Raw genomic sequence first — 18,155 nt, 5'->3', positions numbered from 1 at the left:
TCTCGATCAAATTTCATAACTATAAAGAAAATACAATTCAATCTATTTCATTTCAAGTAAGAGAAGCAAACTGCTTTATCAAAGATATACATTTCCTATTTTATAAAATATTAAAGAAACCTCGATTGGAACATCCATCTTTTAAATGTAATACGGGTGATCAGCCTGTACTGACCCCCATCCGGTCATTAAGGTACCTATGGCATTATTTCAGCCTTATATTGGACTAGCCCCGCTAGCCTCTTATATGACTGGACTAGTCCCACTAGTCTCTTATGTCTCTATCCAATCTTCAAGGAATTCATTTGGAAAAACCTTTATGTTGGAATACAAGGAAGTTTGCCTAAATTCATTTTAACTTTACCCATATGTGAAATCGTTTGGACTCATTTAAGTCAAAAGTCATTCTTAAGTTCAATTCAAGAATTCAAGGAAAGTGAACAAATCAAAAGTAAGCAGGAATCATAAGTTAAGGATATTGATCAAATGTTAAACAGGGTGTATAAGGTCACAATAAGGATAGTTCCAAAGATCGATACGTAACAAGGCATAAGGGATTATCAAGAAGTGTAGCATATGAAAAGTTCATAAAGACTTTCTTAGGGTCAAAGGATAATAAGTTAACAAAATACAAGGACATGGTATACATACTTGATGCAAAGGGCTTACTATTAAGGTTCGTCACAAGGATTGATAACAGGCTTATCACAAGGAACAATAACAGGCTTTTCATAAGAATCGATAACAAGTTTTATAAAGAACATTTACTCTATCATGGAATCAATAATAATCTTTCTGTAATCAATCCATAATAGAAGATAGAGTTACTTGCCTTAAAAAGTTTTCCTGTTTAATGGAACCTAAACTACTGCCACCTAAGACTTCCTTCCCTTTACTAGCCTGAATGCCTCTGCTATCCAAATCTACAATACAAAATAGCACCCTAATTAGATACTTGATCAAATCCTGACGTTTCTCAGAATGTTTAACTTCTACCCGAATCGTAATAAACATTTATCTTTTATACGCATACATGACACGCAGCACATAATAAGATATACCAATATACTCTTTATATCACCAACTATCTCAAAGCTTTACACTTACCAAATAATCACCGATTCGTATAACTCGATACCATATACAACTTATTTACTAACTTATCGAGAATCGGACATGACGTACTCATAAGTACTCTTACCCTTTTAATACAATCAACCACATCAATCAATCGTAATCAAATATTCATAATTACTTTTAACATTTGACTCTTAACACAAATGAAGCATCTCAATTTATACGATTAACAACTATTGACTTAACATAATGAATCGAACTACAATACACGACTCGAGTTATTAGTTCTTTTAAATTCGAATACAAATCTTTTCGATTAACACAACATTAAGCACTTATTACTTTGCATGCAAATCAAACTTAGCATATCTCGTAAATCACATAATCATTCAGCACTGATCATGCAATTCGACTTCTTAAAACCAAACAAGCTACCATGCATGATTCAAAATATATATAATTTTAACCATCCTTTAAACCATTCTTTTCCACCATTTTTTTATAAAAATTCGAACCAAAAGGGTTCCCTAATTCGACCAAACTCCAAAATTTTAATATACAAAGAGCTCTTAGCTTCTACACAATCCTAAATCAATTGATATTAGACTACTCAAGCATCAATCACCCTTACCACTCATCTCCTTACATTTTTATCAAAAAAAATTGAACCAAAGCTTGATCTAACCGAATGAAACTTTTAGAAATCAACATGCATCCATTTTTAATGACATGCATTCACACCTACTCAACTAATCATATAATTAATTTCCAAAAATCATTTTATTCAACCTTATATATATAACTTGATTTATGCACCAAAAATCCAATCAAACACTAATCAAGTAGCATGCACTTTATATTACATCATCTTTATACTAAACCAAGTTGAGAATCAAACTTAAACAAACCCACCGGCTCCCATTTTGTCATGTTCGGTGGTGGTCAAATTTGAGGGTGCCAATGCAAGGGTCTCCCTTCGAATTTTAGACCTCCAAGCCACAAAAAACTGGTGTATTATGCACTCCTTTGAATCCACATCAAGAAATTGTATTTTCTTGAATAAATTCTAAGAGAGGGTTTTGTAGAACTTGATCAAAGACTTACATGCAAAAGAGTGTAGTGTATAGGATTGGAAAAGATGAATTTTGATGGTAAAATCTTTGAAACCCAACTAGTTCTTGATGTTGCATGCAAGAGAGAGAGAGAGAGACTTCGCGAGAGAGAGAGGGGAAGAGAGAGAGAGAGAGAGAGAGAGACGAAGAAGAAGACGAAGAAGAAGAAGAAGAAGAAGAAGAAGGTGGGGGAGGCAGGAGGGTGTATTTATAAGGGAGCGGAGGGGCAAAAGGGTAATTGCCCATTTGTATCTCTTTCTTTTATTATCAAAATACTATAAAAGGATTTAAATATTAAAAACAACTTTATAGAACCCGAAAATTCCACAAATCTATTTTTAATGAAAATAATACAAAATTAGCTCTCTCCCTGAATTTTCGGAATAATTTTTAAGCGAACGGATTAATTACTATGGATTTTATAAATAAATCTCAAATAATAGAAGTAAACTCAATAAAATTATTTTAAAATATCAAAAACTTCAAACAATTCCACCTATCATTTTTAAAAAGTCCCTTGGGCTAATTTAGAGATAACAAAACAAATCTCACACCTTGATCGCATTTTAATAATTTTTTAAAAATATATAAGGAATAATAAATCTTTATTTAAATCAAATAAATCCTTATAAAAATATTTAAAGCTCACGAATTTACAAATTCACACACGTACTTACAAATAACACATATTCGCATAATGTTAGTCATCACAATTATCTATACACCTTAGCACATAATTCTCTTTTAATCCATCTTATGAATAACGGGTTTTGTTCTACTTGACGGCCCGACAATCATAACTTAAGCCCTTAGTTGACTTATCAAACTGGAATGAAACTTTGCCCATTCTTTAATACTATTTCACAGAATTTCACATTAACCACAAAATTTTATAACTTAATATTTTATACCCAAAATTCCACATAATCCACAATTATAACATAAAACTATATTTTATTCAAATACATATATCACGAAAATTCCAGTCGTTGCAGTAATTAAAGAATACGCAATCATTGGTTGTATGTCCATCATCTTCATGATAAAATAAAAATTGGTTTGATCTCTGCTACTGATTGGGGCCGTCATAGGCCTTGGTTTCTCAAAGAATGGTTTGCCTTTAATTTCTTGGAGCATGACCATAGTGCTTTGGTTGAACCTTGTCCATTTTGTATTTGGTTTCGGAAGCAACTTAGGTGCATTATAAGCTTGATATCGGGCATCCCTGTTGGTTTGGGAAACGCAATGCAGAGCATGATCATGGGCAGTGTGGTTATAATGGCCAGAACCATTATTTTTATGTTTCTAGTCCTTTTGATGGTCGTTGAATTCTTTGGGAGTGTGTTGATCACCCTTTACTTCGTAGTGCTCTCTTTGTCACGTAAGCCTCATAGATTGAAGTGTGTTATCTCTGTGATGTATTCAGATGCCATCGCATAGACTTTGGCTAAGTCTTTGGGGTTTTTGCGGATCAGATCAAAAACATAATCTTTTTATTCATAAGAATCCGGACCACGTCTAAACACACTAATAGCTTCACCTTACTCTAAAGAAGTGACACGATTTACTTCTTCTTTTGAAGCGAAGAATGTAATCAACAAGGCTTTCTCTTTTTTCCTGAATAATTCCTTCAAGTGAGACAATGTAGATGTCATGCAGGCGATTCGCGCGGAACCTACGAAGCAAAGCAGCTCTGAATTCCATCCATGTATCAATGCTTCTTGAAGTTAGTAAGGAGAACCATTTTTGGGCATGTCCTTCAAGGGTGGATGCAAATAATCGACACTTAGTTAAGTCTTTATGATCGTAAAGCGCCATCTATTGATCGAAAAATTGGGTATGATCTTCTGGGTTCTTATCCCCGTTGTAAAATCTTAGTTGAGGATCTTTTGCCTTCTTGTCCCGGGGTTGTGCTTCCCGCCTCATTGTGAATGGAGACTCAATTATTTTGAAGTTGGGGTCTCCGTCAACTTTCTTATGGAGTTGGTCGAGTTATCTTTGAAAGCTGGCATTTTGCTCCGTAAGTTGTTCGGCTCTGAGTCCAACTCTTGTATCATGCATTCTCTCCCAAGGGGGAGTTACTAGTTCATTGCGTCTTTGAGGGCTGGGACCTCTCGGGGGACTCTGCTACATGTTTCTTGGTTGCTCGAATCCTGCACGTCTCTAATGACGCCGATCCTCAAGTTGGTGTCTCAAGTCATACCCATGATTTCTCCTACAATGAGACCATATTGCATCTCTATGATGATCACCATTGTGCCCTGAGTGATCTGGATCTTGCGAGGATCGGAGGTGACTGTAGATGCTTGATCTTTGTGGTATGGGAGGGGCACGAGAGTGCCTTGAGTTCCCTTTATATTCTTCTCATTCGAATTGACGAGAGGCTGTATGACCAGGGTTGGTTGTACCATAGACTAAAGGAACGCAATGAGAGCGTCCTTTTGTTGAGCGCTCATCTATTGGACTTGTTGTTGTGTCAAGTATTGCAGGTTTAAGGCCACGGGCCTTCTTTCTTGGACTCGAGCTGTTCGGCCAGCTTTAACCTCTGGGTTTTGATTGATCATGTTTCTAAGATCTTCGAGGGCTGTGCGAGAAGTATTGAGGGTTGAGTCCATGTTTGTATTACGAACTCGGACATAGTTGGGGTGACTAGGGTCACCAATCTCCTGCACGACAGGACCTTGTTGTTGAGAAAAATTACATGTTACAGGTCTCATGTTGGACCAATCCATAGATGAGCTTGTAGAGTATTGATGGGTGATTTTTCCATCGGATGAGAAGGGCTGGTTGGACGATAGTTTGGAGAGCGTGCGGAAGTCCCCTCCTTCTAGCATCAAATGATAAGTCGTTCTACTGTCGAGCTCTACTTCCTTAGTTTTATGCTAGAATAGATGTGTGTTGGGCTTGTTGGGCTAGTTCATTCCGTCGATATTATTGATCTTATCGACCTTGTTGATCTTATCGACCTTGTTGATCTTGTTGACCTTGTGATCTTGTTGACCTTGTCACCTCCAAGCTCCCTGAAACAAAAATTCCAGCGGGGGTTATGACCCCGTAAGCACCTCCGGCGTGAGAATAAGTATCCGGTAGAAGAGAGTCAATATAAGTATATGATTGTGTGTGTAGTTCTTAGAAAGAGGAAGTAGAAAGAAGGTAGAACAAACTTATTAGAAATTAAATGTAGTAGAAATGTATTGAATTTGTGAACCCCTGCATTGAAGTGACTATGGGGTATATATAGGCACATGCGCACATGACATCTTGTCCACGTGGGGAACAAGGGCTATAAATAAGGATCTTGGTCGGGGGTTGATGTCGACCTTATGTCAGTTGTATTTGTCATGATGTCTAGATCATGTGCTTGTATTAGTTTTCTGCGTGTGTTAACGTATTGTCCCTTTTTGTTTTGTCTTGCACCTTGTCTTGTCCCTTTCCGTGTTGTCTTGCTCATACATGTCCACATATTATGGACCTTATTTGTTGTGTGGACCTTTTACGCAATTTGGACCTTGCTGGCCTTGTTCTGGAGTTGGGCTTGACAATGGTTTGGAAGTTGGGCTTTTTACAAATCATATACTGTCAGAACCATTTTATTTTTAAGGATCGTTTAACTCATGAGATTGCAACCCGGTTTACGAAAATTGAAATGAGGTTTAGTTATATTTTTAGATTATTATTTTATTGTCATTCCCGTTAGCCATCGACTAAGTTGAAATCTCATAATCTAAACGGGTCGCTTAATTCTTCCTGAAAATCTGACTTATGCTATCCCATAACAAAAGCTAATGAAGATTTCAATACAATTTTTGGGTGATACTGTCAAGGAACCAGTTACTCTAAAACCTCAAGTTGTTAGAGAATGGCCCTTTACAGGATCTTATATTATTCTAACACTCCCCCTCACTCGAGAGCCCATTTATGGGTCGAAGAGTGGATCACGGGCGCCCATCTTTGGGGTATAAATTAGCCTTTCGTGTCCCTCATAAATTGTGAGAAATATTGGGGGTGGCAGGGATCGAACATGAGTCCTCTGCCAGCCTGAGCTCTGATACCATGTCAAGGAACCAGTTACTCTAAAACCTCAAGGTGTTAGAGGAAGGCCCCAATAGGATCATATATTTAACACTCCCCCTCACTCGAAAGCCCATTTATGGGTCGAAGAGTGGAACACCGGCACCCATCTTTGGGGTATTAATTGCCTTTTGGTGTCCATAATAAATTGTGAGAATGTTGGGGGTGGCTGGGAATCGAACCTTAGTTCTCCCGCCAGCCTAAGCTCTGATACCATGTTGAGTAACCAGCTCATCTAAAACCTTAAGGTATCAGAGTTTAGGCTGGCGGGAGAACTAAGGTTCGATTCCCAGCCACCCCCAACATTCTCACAATTTAATGTGGACACTAAAGGCAATTAATGCCCCAAAGATGGGCGTCGGTGTTCCACTTTTCGACCCATAAATAGGCTTTCGAGTGAGAGGGAGTGTTAAATATATGATCCTATTGGGGCCTTCCTCTAACACCTTAAGGTTTTAGATGAGCTGTTTACTCAACATGGTATCAGAGCTTAGGCTGGCGGGAGAACTAAGGTTCGATTCCCAGCCACCCCCAACATTCTCACAATTTAATGTGGACACTAAAGACAATTAATGCCCCAAAGATGGGCGCCGGTGTTCCACTATTCGACCCATAAATGGGCTTTCGAGTGAGAGGGAGTGTTAAATATATGATCCTGAAAAGGGTCATTCTCTAACACCTTAAGGTTTTAGAGTAACTGGTTCCTTGACAGATACCAAAATTATCATATTTTTTTAAATATGTGACCTAAAAATCAAATTTGAGATATATGGCCAAGAATACCTACGAGATATTTTTTCAGAGTAGTTGAAATACGCTATCTCGTACTTGGCATTTGACATAATTTTATTTTTTTTAAGCTAAAATATGTTTTTTCATACTGGGTATGTGAGTTACGTTTTATCAAACAAGATAGTTCAACCAATTTTTTTTCAATTTTTTTGTAAAATACATATTTACACACACAAAAAAAAGGAAAATTTTAAGTTAACCAATGTGAAAATGGGTGCCGGGTTAAATGGCCAAATTAGATATTTTTTGTCGCAATTTTCCTTCGTGGTATTAGTAAGCGCTGATAACTTTTGGTTGGAGATGGGCTGGCCCAATAATTTCAATTTGGATTTGAAATTTTGTCGAGTTTTTTTTTTATGGACCCAATATTATGTTACACAAAAAATTTAAAAATAAAAATAATGCACGGTAGAAAATCGAATACTAATTACGATGGGAAAGTAGACTAATAAGGAATATGAACCCAAAACACAAAGGAAAACAGCTGTAATCAACCTGTATATTTCTATTTTGAAAGGGAAAAAATTAATTTATACGTTCATGTTTACATGAGCCTCGTTGTTTCAGTATAAGAGGCGCATGTGAGCACTGTACAATATTTACATCGATTCGGGTAATCAACAAAATCTTAATCAAGCCGTGATTAAGCTAATCAACTGACAAGGTACCTCACTCTCTCTGCACCTGTTTAAATTAGCAACATTGTTAACCTTCTTAATTATTTGTTTAGTGATTTGAATAAAATTTTATATCGAATTGTATTACATTAGTTTATTCTGATTTAATTCTTTTTGTTCATTGTAACTCTGTATCAGTGATCTGTGTGTTATGTATCTAATTTCTAGTTCAATCCTTTAATCATCTCCTTTTAATTAGTCTCTTATGGTCTATGGAGTGCTTTTGGAGTTTGATACGGATGGATGATAATTAGGAGAGTAGAGAAACGAAAAATAGGGAGAATACAGTTGAGAAATAATTAGTTTTCATTCTTTTTTACCCTTTTTTAGTAATAAATATTCTAACCTGACAAATAATGATTAATTAGGAGTATAATTTTTACAAGTGATAAGAATACTGATTTTTATACACACCGGCGTATCACACTAGAGTTTTGAGCCCAATATATTGTATTCAGGTTTGAAGAGTGTAAGGTGGTTTTGAAAAGTGCAAATGTAAGTCGACATTATCTAGTTAACGATGATTATGATTCTGCCATTTTTCCTTGATAAATATCGACTCGAATTCAGTTTTGAAGAGTGTAAGAACTCCAAGTGCTACTCTATCCTCCCTCCTGAGTCATATTTTAACAAAACCTTCGTCTTTATTGAGGAGCATATAACGCTTCCTCAACCAATTTTTTACTACCTCTGTGCCGTTGATTTCTCTACGTTTATTATTTGCACGTATTTCGAGACCTTTATAAAAGATAGTTTCGTAATATATTTTTTAATTTTTTTTTTGAATAAAAGTTTAAACATAAAACTTTTATACAGAAAAAAAAATTAAAAAAATATAATAGAGTTATATTTTAAATGAACTTTGAAAAACGTGCCAAAAACTGATGTAGAGAATTCAATGGGATAGAGAGAATATTAATATATAGTACTTGCCCGCTAAAATCTGATCAGCCCTTTCATTACTTGTGGCACAGCTTAGTGTACATATAACTATTTTTAAAACAATTAGAGCTTAATTGAGGAGGATTGTTGAAGTTGGGTCATGATAAATGACTTAAGAGTGCATATAATAGTAGTTTATTTAGGAGTTTGTTAAACAACTCTTGGAATTGCTCTAAGATATATTGTGATTATGAATAATATTAGATGTACATGTACGTAGACCTTATCCTAGTTAACGATGATTCTCCCATTTTTCCTTGATAAATGGTGACTCGGACAACAATATAAAAATGTTTGTTTTATAGTTTTGAAAGTGTAAATTGCATAATGGGCTGATTCGGAGTGGTGGGGTTGTGTTATAATATTTTTTTGATTGATGTAGGGAAAAAATGGAAAACAAAACATGGGCTGATCAATGGGGTTCAGGAGGCTACGATGATGACAATGAAAAGACTAATCCTAAAACAAGGCTAGGGGGAGCAAAATCAAAAAGCAAGAAGATGGAAGGGGTGAAAGCAGCAGCTTCAACAGGTATAGTCAAAGCCAAGACAGTTGCGATTTTTAGTGCTAAAAAGATGAAAACTGGAACGTCCCTTGGTATCAAATGGGTCAAGAGACAGTACAAGAAGAAGTTCTCCAAATGAACATTATTCGTGATTTTTTGGATTCTCGGACAATTTTCTTGCGGTAAGATTATTCTGATGTTGTTCTTGTGAACGGCATGTAAGTTTCAATAAGCTTTGAGGGGATTGAGATTGTCCTATAAACTTTGTAATACTTTACAGGCATGTTGAAGTTGAATGGCATTTTATGATTGATCATTACAAAGAAAAAATGTCCAAGTCCATTTTATTTATGTTTACATTTAACGAAACTTATTCATAGTAGTTCACTCTCAAAAGTGTACAACTATCTTTAAACAGTTTTTCTTTCAAAAGTGGACAATTATTTTGAAACTATAGACGTAAATGACTTGAAAGTATTGTAATGCACGCTAGAATCCATATCATTATGGATGAGAATAAATGGGTTTGGAGGGGGGTGAAATTAGTGCTGTCGTGCTTCACATACTGATGAGTGATAGAGAGAGAATAATCAGATTTTATGGTTCGAGAATTGAGATAGATTTAACAGCACGCAAAGTATTATCGGTCTTTGTGTATTACGAAGCAACAGAGATCTCAATTACTCCTTGATAAAGAGGGAGCTCCTCTTGTTCTGTGCCAGATTAATACATATGAGAAATCGTTCTGATGAACTGATTTCTGGATTATAAGAAGCAGATGGCCCTGATATTATCTGAGCTAAGTGACAATATCTATCACGATTCGAACTTATTTTGATTATAAACAGTATATATAATACAAAATTCGAAAATACTACTAACATTTATCTAAATGTGACCAAGTGACTTGTTTAGCAAAACCTTATTAATTTAGATTTATATATTCTTTGTTATTAAATTTCAGGACAAAAATCGAAAAAACAGTATATATTCTTTGTTATGTACTACTAGTTTGAGTTTACTTGAATATGATCAGAAATGTAATGTATTTCATTTTCGGAAGACAAATTGTGGTGTAACAGACCAGAGCACAGTCAAGAAACAAATGAAACGTAACCTGATACTTGATGTGTTGAACAACTCTCTCACCATAATGGAAGTGTAGTTGAATGATGCAGGGTATAAAAAGAAGTGTCAATTAGTTGAAGATTTGAATGCTCAAGAAAAGAAGAAGCAGAAAAAAGACACAAGTAAACCAAACATCCTCTGCCCCTTCTACCCATCACCAGTAAATGCAGTGTATTTAAAGCTCCAGTTTTGTCCCTCTGAGTCTCCTTAAATTAATATTCCCAACTTCTTTTGTTAATGGGTAGTTGAAAATATTTATTGCTTATTTTTTCCATTCTTTTTATCACCCTCATTTCTTCAACTTGTTGGTCAGTCTTCTCACATCTTCTTGATCACCTCTCCTTTTCTCTCATTTTCCTGCATTCAAACAAACCATTTCCTTCTACCTTTCTTAGTCTTTTTGTTAGTATTTCCCTTTGATAAGATATTCGGTGTGTGTGAAACGAGACAAGTATATCTAAAGAGAGTAAGATGTACGTGGATGTTACTTTAGTTCTAGTAAAAGATTTAGGTTTAAATATAGAGGAAGCGTTTGACGCAAGGAGTAGCCAAACGGGATATTGGTCCGGTTCAATAAAAAAGTGGTGTTCAAAATATTCGGAACTTTGCTTTTTGATTGAGCCGTGCCAATATCACGTGTTGTTCCTCCAAATTTCTACTCTTTCTTCTGAAGGTACTACAAATTTTTTGATACAGCTGAACTGTTTCATGTTATTTTGGGGTAACTTGGGGTGCAAATTTTTCAAACTATCATGTCATATACTCTAGCTGTTCTTTCTTTTACCTTTCTCAGTGTTAGGTCTTTTTCGTAAACGTCTTGAGATTTGAAATGTATATGCAGTTTGTGAATAGTCATTTTACTTGTTATTGTCTGAATTTAAACAAGAGGCTCACGTTCTAGCATCTTTTACTTGTTACATAGGCCTATATAGAACTAGTATTTATGTGTAGATTCGGTTACATATGTTAAGAAAGGCCCGGAATGGTGTTAAGTTGTTATTGAGTGTTGGGCTAGTTTAAATTGGCCTAAATTTGCTTCGGAGCCCATATAGCTGGCCTAGTGTGTCTTGTTAATTTTTTTTCCCAATTCATTATGGTTTTTTGTTTCATTTGATATTTCAACTTATCTTAACTTTCACTTTATTATTAAATTGAATCTGTTAGTCTTGTGCTTGCATAAAAATACACTTCCAATTCATATAATTACTAATTGAGAGTATTAAAATAAATCTTCTAGCATTAGAAGTGCCTTCTTTTATATTTAAATGTGTATTCTGAGATTTTATGGGTGTCGGCCATAACTAGATTTATCAATTTATTATGAAAAAATATATTAAATCATACTGTTTTTCCCACCATTTTGTCATATTTTTTTGGACAGAGATGAGGACTAGAATTTACTGATTTAAATCGCATTTGTATACCACACCAATTTTTTTTTAATATTAATATATATTAGACTTGTAAAAGGAGGTAGATACATTTTGACTGAATCTAATTAACCGGAGCTACATTCAACATCAAAATGTAATTTTTAAAAATATTTTGTTCAAAACTCAAAGTCCGATTGAAACTTAATTTTGAGAGAAAACATTTTAACCTTCAAATTTAAAAGGAAAATTTAATTCTGATCCAGGTAAGATGTGAATCATTACAATTTTTGAGAATAATTATATATATTTTAGTTTGATTTCAAAAAAAAAACCACACGTGTCCAATTCTTAAAAGCCCAACCACTTTCAATTCCATTTTTTTTTATAATATTAATTATAACTTTCTTGGAATAAAAATTAGTAGAGGAGAAGAACAATTTACTGTATGTAATAACTCTTTTTTTTTGGCTAAATTTAATGTTATAACTCTTCATGACTAAGAAAAAGTAATATTCAATGATCAGTAAGTCTTTGGCAATTGATGTAACACTTTGAAGTGTGCAAAATAATACTCCCTCCGTTCCTGGAAACATTTCATATTTGTATTGCACACGTTTGCCAATGCACATGGTTAATATCTTTAAATTCGTATTAGTATTAAATATAAAAATTTCACTTATTAAAGTACTGATAAATATGAATTCAAAGAGATCACGCATAGATGTAAATTAGTAGTCAATCGCTTACCGTGAACAGTACCGAAAGTCAAAAGAGGAAACATATATATATTGGGACGGACTGAGTAGGAACTTATGACCCTTTGTCAAAGTTTGGGCACTAACCAATAACCTAACCCTTGAGTGAAGACTTCTTAGTTTCCTAGTGTTACAACTTGTAAATTGCAGGTACTTGATATACATGCTACCTAACTTTGTGATGCCACCCTAGACAAAGTAGCTCAACTATTAAAACCTGCCTTCATACTGCCCTTGCCCTTCCCCAAGTCCACCTAAAACACCATCTAACAAACTTAGAGAGTGTTTGATCTAAGCTTAGAAAGACCGATTTTGGAAATATAAGTACTTACCTTTCGAAAAATTACTACATTGTTGCCTTTTTCCCAAGAACAAGAACTTATTTTTCTAATATCTTAAACCAAACACTCATTCAAATAAAGGTGCTTGTAGTTGCAACTCACAAGTTTCATTTGTATCAATGTCAGGGATCTTGAAAGCTTTAATTTCATATGTAAATTCCACTAGAGATGCTTAAATTCAGATACTGATCAATTCCAAACAGAGATGGAAGAAGCAAAGAAACAGAATTATTTATTATGAGCTCAGTGACCATTGAATGTGACTTACATTATGGTCCTCTACAAGTAGCAAAAATACTATGGTGGCCACCACTTGCTTGCATTTCTAACCGCCTTTCGGTCAATTTGCGTAGCAAGGGCGCTCTGCCTCTTTTTCTCTTCCTCCCTCACCGTGTATATTATTACATGTTATCTTTTCAAAGTCCAGAGTAACTTAACACTAGCACGAGTAGCGCTTGTCTAAATATTCCATAAGGACTGTAGCAAGAACTTTAAGTTGCGATTGTTTCCTAAAATGCTGCTTTCCACACAGCGCCCTCACCTTCACCACACCGTCTATGAACATCCTTAATCCTGTCAACTGACCGGCATATACCAGAGCATGTCCAGTCAAATGAAGCGACACAAACATTGCCTGCCTGCGCCTTCCACTCACAGTCTGCACATAACAAATAACACAACAAGATTGGTTACGTAAAATAATTTAATTCGGTAGTTGATCCGCTTCCTATAATTATTGTCATATAATTTCTCAGCGTACTTTAAATGTGAAAGATTCATTATTGATGATATGGAACCCCACTTCTATAAACATATGGGCTTGTAGAGTTGTAGTTGTGGAATTACTGATGCAGTGGAAGAATCAATAAGTGAGTAGGGCATATAAGGTTTAGTTACCTTATGAATACTCCATTTAAAAGAGCCGGTAGTGTAGTTGTCAATGACTCAATGTTATAAATGAGTGTTTGCATAAGTGGCCAAGATAGAATGTGTCCCATTAAGGGAATCTCAATCACCAAACTTCTAACTAATTGGAGAACTCTTGTTTTCTCCAGCCACAAGATTACTTTACAGATGTACTTTTGACTCTAATTAAAGTTGTATCTCCACTGTCCTAGAAAAATGACTACTAAGCATGTTAGAGTAATATAGGATCCTGGAAAGGGTCAACCTTGAGGTTTTAGAGTAACTGGTTCCTTGACATGGTATCATAGCAGTTAAAGATTGATAATGGAAATTTGAAACTAAAATTCATGTCGATAACAATGCATAATCAATATAATGGTTTAGTTTACCAGGTGGAGTGCCACAACAAAGTCTTCGGTCATCGATATGCTCCACATCAAGACCAATGAACCATGCTCCCAGAGAAACATCTTCATTTGCATACTTGTGTAGCACATGCCTGAGATAAGTTTAAACATGTTGAATGTCAGAAGCCATCAAGTCAGAGTCAGCTAATGTTAATTTCTTAAAGTAGTTTTTTGTTATTTTTACACACAAATGAAAAGTAAAGCTTACTGATTTACTGAAATATAAGTAGCCAAATCTTTTGAAACTGCATATAATTGTCCTGTTGCATGTCGGAAATACTTGTTTCCTGCCTCCCCAAATTTCCAGTATTCAGGTTCATGATATCTCACTCCCCTGTACGATTAAAATCAGGTAACTGATTAAACGATAGTAAATTAGGATTAGTAAATATCAGCATTTCGATCAGTAGAATTTGTGATAATTTTCACCAAGACAGTAGTATCTTCTAGATTAGAATTAGTGATCTGCATTTTAGCATTAAACACTTTAGCATGTTTAGCACAAATTGACGTACTTCTGGGCAAGGACTGGACCAGACTTCATGCATCCAATGTATATTCGGGGCTTTTTGCGATGTCTAATTAAAGTTTCTCCTAGTGTTGCTGCAAAGACAATGAAATGAAGCTGAATTAAGAGGACAAACAATTACAGCCTTACAGATATCAGAGATCTTAGAAATTAAATATTTGCGAGACAGGCATGTGATACATTTTCTAAAAAAGAAGGGCTTACCTATATTTACATGGACATCATCGTCAACCTTGATATAGAATTCTGCATCCCATGTAGATACAGCTGTAGCAAAATATGTCTTTGTTTTGGCTGACAATTCAAGGTACCCCTCAACATGATCCTGCCCATATGGAATTCACATAAATTTATTGTTATTCAAGCTGTAAATGGTAAAACTTAATAGGCATTGAGTTGTGCAGAAGATATACAAAATAATGCAAGAATAAGAAATGAAGTATTACCAGTCTCAATATATCTCCATGCTTTCTCCCCTCTGCTTCAATAGCTCTGTCTAGTATACCCCCTACTGTGGCACTGAAAATTTAACTAGTTAATCGAATCAATCTCATAACATTGAAAGCCACATTCGTATTTTTGTGAATTCATAGTAGATAAATTGAGTTTTTAAGTATTATCAGACTTCGCATTCTAACAGTTTTTGGTGTAGTGAAATTCAACCTTCAGTAAAATGATCTAAGATGCAGACATTACTTTCACAATACATGAGGCCATAAGTGAGTCATACGCTTTTTTTTGTGAGTAGATTATGGGATCCTTAATATTCATTTTTTCAGCTTATAACAGAAAAGCTCTGGAATTAGAGATAATATTTTATCAAGTACGTTCCGAATTGAGATAGGCATTCAAATATTTGCTACTCACCTGTGGCCAATGACAAAACGAATGATAATGCCTTTCTCTTCCTCCAACTTTTTCCGTTTTTCACCTACATTTTAAATGCAAAAGAGGTCTTGATAAGAAAATATATTACCAAGCTGTAGTAATTATAATCCAATAGCTACACCAGAAAATGAAGCAGGTATTAATCATGAACCTTGTGGCATCCATGTGGCACGAATTGAATCTCTTCTTTTCCGGCTGCTAAAAGCAGTATTGATTCCAATTACCATAAGATATTTTCTTCTACCAGGCGACTGTCCAGTAATGTTTAAATCTTCTGATAGAGGAGAACCAATACGAATAGACTCGTGGGCTGCTTTAGCCACAGCTAGCTCTATTTCTAAATTTGATATAGTTTTGTCCAGTGTCCTGCATTCAAAATGTCCTAAATTATGATTAAAGTTACATTGAGGCTATAAAACTTAACTAATCCTGCTGTTATAAATTTGGCCGATTACAGAAATTTATATACTTGGTCCATGCCTCTAATAAGACTTGAACCACTAAAAATGGGAGAACTTACTGTATAGCATTATCTGTTTTAGAAACCATCCCTAATAGATCTTCGGTTTCACGCTTCACATCTTTCTCCTGCAACTGCAGAAACTATCCTATCAGATGACTAAGTAGATAGCACTCAAGAAAACATCATTGTGTACATTGATTATCTTAGAGAAACACAGAATTGTAGTTACTCACTGCCTTTGGATTGCAACCTTCTGAAACTAACTTTAGGCTTTCAGCTTCTAATGCAGTAATCCTAGAGAGCCCTTTAAATTCAGGAACCGTCCACATTCTGCATCAATTATCAAGCTTACTGTCAAACTATCATAAAATTGCAATATTCTAGTCTCAGGAAATCAACATTCGAAAAGACCAATTTAGCAACAAAAAAAAAATCACTTGGCAAACAAAATGAAAGAGATCATGACAATTAGTAACTAACATACATTGGCATTTGCAACTAATAGTCTAAGGCAGTTTCTCCAGAAAATTTGTGATCAAGCATGATTTAATTATAATAATTGATCATCTAAAATTAGTATTCAAGTGTAAACATATAAATTAATCAGAAACCTAACATTGTTAGTTGTTACTTTGACTTGAAACAAGAACATATGGCCGAAAAGAAAGATGAAAATTAAAGAAAAGATATGTCATTGACTAGTGGGACAAAACCTTCCAAAGCACCACAAAACTTTAAATTATAATCCCACAGATTACTATAATGATGAATGTATATAATTTGATGGAAAAAATCATTTAATTTAAGATTATATTAGATGTAACTTGAAAAATTTACAACTTGCAAGATTGATGAATGGCCCTATAACCAGCAAGCAAGCAACTTGAAGAACTGGGAACTTCATTCAGAAAAGAAAATTAACAAGAATAACACATACACATACTACACACACACAAAAATATAATAATGATAGGTTGACAAACCTATTGGTGAAGAACAATCCAGCACAGAAGCTGCCAAGGCAAAGCAGGAGAGTCCATTTTTGAGATATAACACTACTACTTCTTGATATTTGATCCCTGTTCTTCACAGACATATTCACTAATCTCTTTCTATATATACACTCACTTCTCTCACTCAGCCAATAACACCCTAGAAGCTCAAACTTTCATAATTTAGTAAACTCATTTTTAAAAGCTGGCTTTCAAAACAAAAAAATGAAAGGAATATAAACAAACAAGATAAAAGTGTTATTCCTTCCTCTCTCTTTATCCAATTCTTTTCATTGTTCTTGACTCTACCTGTCTCTTTCTATATATACTAGTTAAGCTTCGACTATTTTGAAATTCTGGTTCCGCCGCTACATATAAATATATGTGTGTGTTTGAGTATGTGAAAACTTCTATAAGTGTGCATCTCCCTCTATATAGACTTTGCAGGGAAGAGAAGTCTAGCAGAAGTGAGTGGACAACTTAACTGTCCTGGCCCTTTATAGTAATCTACATACAGTTCACTAAATGGTCCCATATTCTACGAACCTCCCATATTGAAATATTTATTCATGGTGTAACTGTAACATTTGTTTCTTCACTTGCACAAATGCAATTCAATGTATCCAACTGTTTTATTTCATTTAATGATTTTAAATTTCATGGCAGTTTAATTTAAATCCAGGCATCAAGTAACAAGCATTGTGATGTCTCCATGTGTTTGCCCTGCCTAGGGGTGTACACGGATCGAGTTGGACGGGTTGGGAGAATTTAGCAACCCAACCCAATTAATTCGGGTTTTCAAAATTTCAACCCAACCCAAACTGTTTAAATTTGTAACCCAAACCAATTTGTATACTTCGGTTTGGTTTGGTTTGGATCGGTTTATAAATATACAAAATTAATATAAAAAATTATAATAAAACATAAGGTTTTAAAGTTTAAAACACTTGAAAATAGTTCAAAATAATATTACAATCCTCCATATTAAATAGTCTTAAACATCTAATTTTCGACATCAAAAGTACTAATAATATTGCTTACACTTTATATATTGGAATGAATCATAAATGCAAAAAATATAACACTAATCAAACATCTATTGTTGTTACGAAATGAACTATGAACACGGAGGTTATAAGTTACATTTAGAGTTAGAGATATATGGATCTATGTAAATGGCATAAATATAATTTTGGA

The 18,155-nt window shown here is 34.7% G+C and overlaps 1 protein-coding gene across 1 annotated transcript; it reads right to left on the bottom strand.

Annotated features, from left to right (window-relative positions):
* Positions 1–12,977: 12,977 nt before the first annotated feature.
* LOC141707000 (putative beta-1,3-galactosyltransferase 2) lies at positions 12,978–17,433 on the bottom strand. Its single transcript, XM_074509937.1, has 11 exons — positions 16,950–17,433; positions 16,200–16,296; positions 16,024–16,097; positions 15,655–15,869; positions 15,483–15,546; positions 15,062–15,134; positions 14,820–14,940; positions 14,602–14,689; positions 14,295–14,420; positions 14,069–14,178; positions 12,978–13,431 (listed from the first exon to the last, which is right to left on the bottom strand). The coding sequence occupies exons 1-11, from the start codon at positions 17,060–17,062 to the stop codon at positions 13,283–13,285; spliced, it is 1,230 nt and encodes a 409-aa protein (XP_074366038.1). The 5' UTR covers positions 17,063–17,433; the 3' UTR covers positions 12,978–13,282.
* Between the last annotated feature and the right edge of the window lie 722 nt (positions 17,434–18,155).

Source organism: Apium graveolens, chromosome 2, assembly GCF_009905375.1.
Source record: "Apium graveolens cultivar Ventura chromosome 2, ASM990537v1, whole genome shotgun sequence".
Classification (NCBI taxonomy): domain Eukaryota; kingdom Viridiplantae; phylum Streptophyta; class Magnoliopsida; order Apiales; family Apiaceae; genus Apium; species Apium graveolens.
This window is presented reverse-complemented; position numbering and strand designations above follow the sequence as displayed.

Excerpts from the sequence above, each read along its gene's own strand:
- LOC141707000 (XM_074509937.1), bottom strand. The coding sequence starts at position 17,062 with ATGTCTGTGAAGAACAGGGATCAAATATCAAGAAGTAGTAGTGTTATA. Across the intron at positions 16,098-16,199 it reads AAGGTTGCAATCCAAAGGCA|TTGCAGGAGAAAGATGTGAA; the intron begins GTGAGTAACTAC and ends TAGTTTCTGCAG. Across the intron at positions 15,135-15,482 it reads CGTTTTGTCATTGGCCACAG|TGCCACAGTAGGGGGTATAC; the intron begins GTGAGTAGCAAA and ends TTAAATTTTCAG.